This window comes from Babylonia areolata, chromosome 32 (genome assembly GCF_041734735.1).
Source record: "Babylonia areolata isolate BAREFJ2019XMU chromosome 32, ASM4173473v1, whole genome shotgun sequence".
In the NCBI taxonomy this organism is placed as follows: domain Eukaryota; kingdom Metazoa; phylum Mollusca; class Gastropoda; order Neogastropoda; family Buccinidae; genus Babylonia; species Babylonia areolata.
The window spans coordinates 8760138-8767637 of NC_134907.1; the positions used below are offsets into that span (position 1 = coordinate 8760138).

Sequence of the window (7500 nt, forward strand, 5' to 3'; positions counted from 1 at the left end):
AACACAGCGGAAGTAGAGGATTGGATTCCCCAGCCCCCCACCCCCCAACCCCACCTTCCTATGCCGAGTCCTAGACACAGTGGAAATGAAATCACTGCCCTTGTGGTCTGTGAAGGCCATGTGGCCTTTAACCTTTACTCATTTATCTGTATATTTACTCATTTATTTATTCATTCATTATATCGTTTTTGTTAGAACTAAAACCTATCTTTCTCAGAATCTAAACTTGAGCCCATGATCATCTGCTGCTGCTGCTGCTGATGATGATTATGATAATACAATCTCTATGGTAGTGAAGTTGATCGTCATCATCATCATCATCATCATCTTCTTCTTCTTCTTCTTCTTCTTCTTCTTCTTCTTCTTCTTATGATGATGATGATGATGATGGTGATACAATCTTCCATGGCAGTAAAGTTGATCATCATCATCAACATCATTATCATCATCATCTTCTTCTTCTTCCTCTGCTGCTGCTACTGATGATGATGATTATTATACCGTCTCTGTGGCAGTGAAGTCCATCATCATCATCATCATCATCATCATCATCATCTTTCTTCTTCTTCTTCTTCTTCTTGTCATGATGATGATGATGGTGGTAATGATTGTTATATAATCTCTGTGGCAGTTATGTCGTTGGTGACGGCTATGCTGTCGGCGTTTGCAGTGTTAGCGCTACTCGGATTGGTCGTCACCCGGGCAATTTTTAAAAGGTGAAAATAGTTTCCTGCTCAGTGTTTGTCAAGACAAAAACGAGACATGGAGAAGTTTATTTGTTTTGAAAGTGTGTATACTGTTCAGTTTTATTTTTAATTTTTATATATATTCAGTGTGTGTGTGTGTGTGTGTGTGTGGGTTTGTAGAGGTTCTAAAGCTGCCCTCTCCTTCAGTCTCTCGACTAGTTGCTTGTTTTCCAGTCCGCTTGTCTGCAGACCATCCACTCTGACTTTTTCAGCAGTCAGCGGATGTGGCGTAGCCCAGACTATCTTTCTGAACTTCTCCACATCTGTAGTCTGTCTCGCCACCTCCGCTCTTCTTCTGATACTAGACTTCACTCAGTTACAAAGGAGGATGGTGGCAGAATGGTTAAGACGCTCATCTGCCAGTACATAGAGTCCGTGAGGGTCTGGGTTCGAATACCGCTGTCGCCCTTTCTCCCAAGTGTGACTGGAAAATCAAACTGAGTGTCTTGGTCATTTGGGTGTGACGATAAACCGAGGTTCCGTGTGCAGCACGCACTTGACGCACTGACCAAGAACTTGGTCTGAAAACTCACATCTTCTCTCAGCAGTAAGTTTCGTTCCCAAAAACAGTCAATACCCTCTGTCTCTCGAACCAGTCCCAAGGCGTGCAGAACAGAATTGGGAAACAGTAACCATTTGACGATCTAGTCATCAGCCCGGTCCCTACGTAATGCATCGTGTCGGCGAATATTCAAGCAGTAACACGAGTTACTAAAACTTATGCTCTGTGTGTGTGTGTGTGTGTGTGTGTGTGTGTGTGTGTGAAGATTTTATTTCATGATGGTAAATTGAATAGGCAACAATTGCTTTTTTTTATTTACATCAAGCCATCAATGAAAAAGAAAGGAAAGAAAATACAGGGGAGAGAGAGAGAGAGAGAGAGAGAGAGAGAGAGAGAGAGAGGGTTTTTTTTTTTATTGAGGGAAGTGTTTGCTGAAAAGGTGTGTTTTCAGATCTGACTTGAAGGTCTGGAGATCAGGAGCATTTTTGAGGGATGATGGCAAAGAATTCCAAATTTGGGGTACTTGAGCCATAAAAGACTTTTTCCCTGCACATTATAAATTAGTTCTTGGGACTTTAAGTAACAGTTCAGAACTGGATCTTAGCGTTCTACATGGTTCGTACGTTTCCAGCCCAGAGGAGAGATACGGGGGAAGAGATTCATCAAAATGTCGGAAGGCAAGTGTCACTAGTTTATAGTGAATGTGGGACTCTATAGGAAGCCAGTGTAACTGATGCAAAAGAGGTGTGACATGATCAGATTTCTTTTTTGCTAGGACAAGTCGTGCACCATTGTTATGTACTTTCTGTTGTCTAATAAGAGAGGAAGATGGTAAAACTGCTAAGGTAGAATTGCAGTAATCTTGTCTGGACAGGACAAAAGAGGAAACCATCTGGGCCATGTTTTTCTCCGTTAAGTATGGTCTGACTGAGGCTAGTCTGGGAAGATGAAAATTGCATGAGCGACACAGGGATTAAATGTGGTCAGCCATAAGAATATAAAGATTTTTGCAAGTGTTTTTCAATGGGTTTTGACAGAGCAGACAAGACAGAAATTGGTCTGTAGTTAGATGGGTTAGAATAATCACCTGATTTGTTACAATGGAATGACTCTAGCCTGCTTGAATTTTGAAGGAAAACATTTCTTATCGATACACAAATTATAGAGATATGTCAAGAGTATCTACAATAACAGGGGAAGAAAGCTTTAATATCCATCAATCTCCTCACCTCACCTCAGGACCATAACTACAAAGTAGTCGTTGGGGGAAGCCTGAGGACCGCAGACGCAACCTCCCTTCTCCATCTGTCTCTGTCGGCAGCCGCTGGCAGCAGCTCACGTGTGTGGAGTCCGGTCCATTGTTTGATGTTCTCATGCCAGTTCTTCCGTTGTCTTCCTCTTCTTCTCCCGCCCTCGATGGTGCCTTGCATGATTGTTTTGGACAAGCTGGTGTGTCGAGTGTTGTGTCCAAACCATATCAGCTTGCGTCTCTTCACAGTTGAAAGGAGAGGTTCCTGAGGTCCTGCAAGGTTCTCAATTCTGCTCCGTACATGTTCATTCATTCAAACTCTACAAAGCCCTGGTAGTCTCCATTGTACTGTATGGTTGCGAGGCATGGACACTGACGGCCGAAACCATCAATCTAACACGTCCAAATCACGTGTGCCAGATTGCTTCAGTTGTGATAGACTTTGACTTACATCCAAGACAGTCATTGGTTGAATACTGAACGGAAGATGAATTTTCTTTGAATCAATATATTGTTTTAGAAAACAGATGTCATTTTCACTGGTCCTATCGCTTGATATAATTTTTTTTCAGCAATGATTGCAAAATGAATATTTTAGTGTGTGTGTGTGTGTGTGTGTGTGTGTGTGCGTGTGTGCGTGCATGTGTGTGAGTGTGTATGTTGGAGGGGAAGGGGGGGAGGCATGCATGTGTGTGTGAGCGTGCGCTTGTGCTTGCATTTATATGTGTATGATTATTTATCACACAAAATCCTGCTGTGTTTGTCTTTTGTATGTGGTTTTCGATTCATGTTTGTACTCTTGGTGTGAGTACCATTCTATTCTATTCTGTTCTATTCTTCTTCTTCTTCTGCGTTCGTGGGCTGCAACTCCCACGTTCACTCGTATGCACACGAGTGGGCTTTTACGTGTATGACCGTTTTTACCCCGCCATGTAGGCAGCCATACTCCGTTTTCGGGGGTGTGCATGCTGGGTATGTTCTTGTTTCCATAACCCACCGAACGCTGACATGGATTACAGGATCTTTAACGTGCGTATTTGATCTTCTGCTTGCATATACACACGAAGGGGGTACAGGCACTAGCAGGTCTGCACATATGTTGACCTGGGAGATCGTAAAAATCTCCACCCTTTACCCACCAGGCGCCGTCACCGTGATTCGAACCCGGGACCCTCAGATTGACAGTCCAACGCTTTAACCACTCGGCTATTGCGCCCGTGAGTTCTATTCTATTCTGTTGTTTAGCCACCGTATAGGGCCTCGACCTGATCTGAATGAATTATCCTTACGCTGCCAACCCTTCTGTATCTGTGTCTGTCTGTCTCTCTCACTATCTTAAGTCTCATGTCTACTTCTTTCTTTCTTTCTTTCTTTCTTTCTTGTTGCACTCATTCTCTCTCTCTCTCTCACTCCTCTCACTCACTCATCTCGTGCTATTAGTTTCAAAGGACACACCCGGTTTGATTTATGAAAATGTCAACGTTCATGTGTGTGGGTGCGTGCGTGTGTGTGTGTGTGTGTGTGTGTGTGTGTGTGCATTTGCATATGTGTGTGCATATGTGTGCATGCGCATGTGTGTATGTGCATTTGCATATATGTGTGCATATGTGTGCATACGCATGTGTGTGTGTGTGTGTGTGTGTGTGTGTGTAACTGAAGGAGATGTTGATGTAGATATTAGACTGCTCAATGTGTGTTATTGTACACTGCGAAAATGCGCGAACACGTGCCAATGTGTGTGTGTGTGTGTGTGTGTGTGTGTGTGTGTGTGTGTGTGTGCGCGCGCGCGCGTGTGTGTGTGCTTGAATGTGTGTGAGTTTGTTTGTGTGTGTGTTTATGTATGTGTGTGCGTGTTTGTGAGTGAGTGAGTGGGTGTGTGTGTTTGTGTGTTCGTGTGTGTGTGTGTGTGTGTGTGTGTGTGTGTGTGTGTGTGCATTCAGACGCAGATTTGGCGACAAGCGCTCGTGGGTTGTTTCTTTCACCAAGCTCTACTCGGCGCCTGTCTTCGCGGGCAAAGGAAGCACCATCACCGGCAAATCTGATTTGGTACGTTTTCTGTCGTTGCAGTGGCTGTTGTTGTTGTTGTGGTTGTTGTTGCTGTGTTGCTGTTGTTATCGTTGTTGTTGTTTTTGTTGCTATTGATGTTGTTGCTGCTGTTACTGTTGTTGTTATTGCTGTTGATGTTGCTGCTGCTGCTGTTGTCGTTGTTGTAATTGTCGGTTTCATTATGAGATGGTTACAGAAACCGCGCCTCAGGCAGGTCTGTTATCATTTATCATCAGTGGTATTGTTGATACTTACACAGCGCCCATCCTCGGTCAGAGACCAAGCTCTAAGCGGCCACTAGCATCGAGTCCCTATCCAAGACAATGTATAAACCACTAACGTGTGTGTGATAAAAGGCTTGGTGTATGTCTCTTCCATAAAAGAACCGGGGCTGGAACCTGAACTTCTCGGATGACGAGAACAACTTGGAACCACAGCTCAGCCACGAGTCCATGCACAATGTGATGACTGGGCAGATCTTTGCCAAGGTGAGTTTGTTGCCATAACCACTCTGGCTGTTTTAGTTGCCTAACGTATCTTTGCCAAGGTAAATCTTCTACTACTACTACTACTACTACTACTACTTCGTTAGATCCATAACACGTTGATGCGTTGTACCACCGTTATGCATCACAGGGGTCCAGTACATCCGTCTTCAACATTTGTATTTTTGTCCGAGTTTCCCTCTCGAAGACAATCAGCCGGCCAAGACTGAAGAGCATCCGTCAACTGCCCTTGGTTCTCCTCAGGGTTGACTCCCGAAGCCTTCCCCTCATTGAGAGGGTATAGCCGCAAGGCAGCGGAGGTTTGGAATCGGGGTTTTCATTCCCCTGTACACAAACTGCCTCCCAAAGCTGACGAGCACCATCTTCCCGAAGCGACTGGTTTTAGGGCGCCAGTTACTTGCCTTCATCCCTTTTTCTTGTCTGTGGAAACGGCTTCGTCACGTGAAGACCAAGAGCTGGGCTCTGGCTATTCGAGATGCACGCCTCCCGGAGCATTTTATAGAGCAGTGAGTGCTTATCCTGACTGCGCACCCCTGACATAATTTTAACAGCCGTAGGAAGACTGCCAAGGTAATTCAGTTGCAGTGTCCACCGAATCATGTTTGATTTGTCTGACATATCTTGAATGAGTTGGTTGTGTCTACCGAATCTTGTTTAGTTTGCCTAAAATTCCCATAACGACGTTAAAGGTTTGTGCGCGTGTGTGTGTGTGTGTTGGAGGGAGAGAGAGAGAGAGAGGATGGTTGTTTGTGGCGCGTGGTGTCAGTGCATGGATTGAGTGAGTGGAGGGTGAACAGTCCACATAGTTGCTTCACGCAAGATTATGAGCTGTGTAACAGTCATTGCTATGATCATTCTGTCTGAACCAAATCTCTTTGTCTGTTTCCCTCTCTCCTTCTCTCTGCCTGTCTCTGTCTCTGTCTGCCTTTTTCTCTGTCATTTTGTGACTCTTAAAAGATATTTTTGTTGGATTTCATTTTTTGAACAATATGTGCTGCAAATGCCCTCTATTCAATCGCTGTCATTGTTTCTGCATTTTTTTTTCTTCCTTCACTGTTGTCTGTTTTTTCTGTGGTCCATTTTCCATTCTGTTATTTTAGAAAGCCTCGACATTTTTTTCTCTCTCTTTTACGCAGTCTGTGATTAAAAACAAAGTGCTGTTATGTGATGGGCACGAGCTGCCCTTTCTTCAATGTTATTTGCCAATACAACCATTTAAACGTATTAATTGTGTTGCTTTGAAGTTTAAATATATATATGTTATGTATAGATATTATCCTTTCAGCGATTTTTTTTAGAAAAATATGGGATGAAGCAGAAGGGCTGACGTCATTGGCAAAGTCTTGTCTCATTTGGCTGAGACAATGTCATGGACATGTTGTCCGCACGTTTTTAAGTTTTGTCGTTTTTTGTTTGTTTGTTTCAGATGTGACAGTTGTGTGTTTAACGCGGCTGAAATATTTTCATTCAGTTCAGCAGTCCCTATTTACCCCTTTGGAGCTGGTTGGACAATAAGCAACGATGTCCAGTGTCAAACTTATACAAAAATGTGTCTGGTGCACTGTGTATTACATACATACATAGACACATATATATGTCTATATATCTATCTATACATAAATAAATAAATAATATATATATATATATATGTGTGTGTGTGTGTGTGTGTGTGTGTGTGTGTGTGTTCTTTATTCATATATGTGTGTGACGTCAGGTAGCAGTGGTGGACCAACATGAGGGAACCATGAAATCCGTCAACAATGCAGTGCAACATAGTACAATACGATACGACACGACACGACACGACATAACACGTGTGTGCGTGCGTGTGTGTGTGTGCTTGTGTGTGTGTGTGTGTGTTTGTGTGTGTGACACCAGGTGACAATCCTGGACCAACAAATGGTGGCTGTCAAACCTGTCAACAAGGACACCCTGAACTTGACGTCTGACTTGGTGATAGAAGTCAACCAGGTACTTGTACTGTGTTGGGCTGTGTTGTACTGTGTTGTATTGTCCTGTGCTGTGTTGTATTGTGCTGTGCTGTGTTGTATTGTACTGTGCTGTGTTGTATTGTACTGTATACTCTCGGCACGCAAAACAACTCAGCTCATTCCTTCTGCGTTACCCGAGGAACATTCTTCACGTCAGCTGGCAGGATCACATCCCTGACACAGAGGCCCTGGTACGGAAAGCATTCACTCTCTGCTGATGAGGTCCCAGCTCCGGTGGACTGGACATGTTGTCCGCATGACTGACGAGCGCCTCCCCAAGGGACTGTTCTGCGGAGAGCTCTGTGCAAGAATGCGTTCCCACAGGGGCCGGAAGAAGCACTTCAAAGACTTGCTAAAGGCCTTCCCTGGCTTGCGTTCTTCATCTGACACACGCATGTCCAAAATCCCGCGTTACAGACGCAAATCTCATGGTTTCCGAACATTTACACACATTGGCCCT

General features: G+C 44.1%; 1 protein-coding gene across 1 annotated transcript in view; it reads left to right on the plus strand.

Annotated features, from left to right (window-relative positions):
• Positions 1-7500, plus strand: part of LOC143276426 (atrial natriuretic peptide receptor 1-like) — a 51256-nt gene that overhangs the window by 17422 nt on the left and 26334 nt on the right. The window contains exons 7-8 of the mRNA XM_076580915.1: positions 4927-5031; positions 6928-7020. Of these exons, the coding sequence (XP_076437030.1) occupies positions 4927-5031; positions 6928-7020 (198 nt within the window). The remainder of the gene's footprint in view (positions 1-4926; positions 5032-6927; positions 7021-7500) is intronic.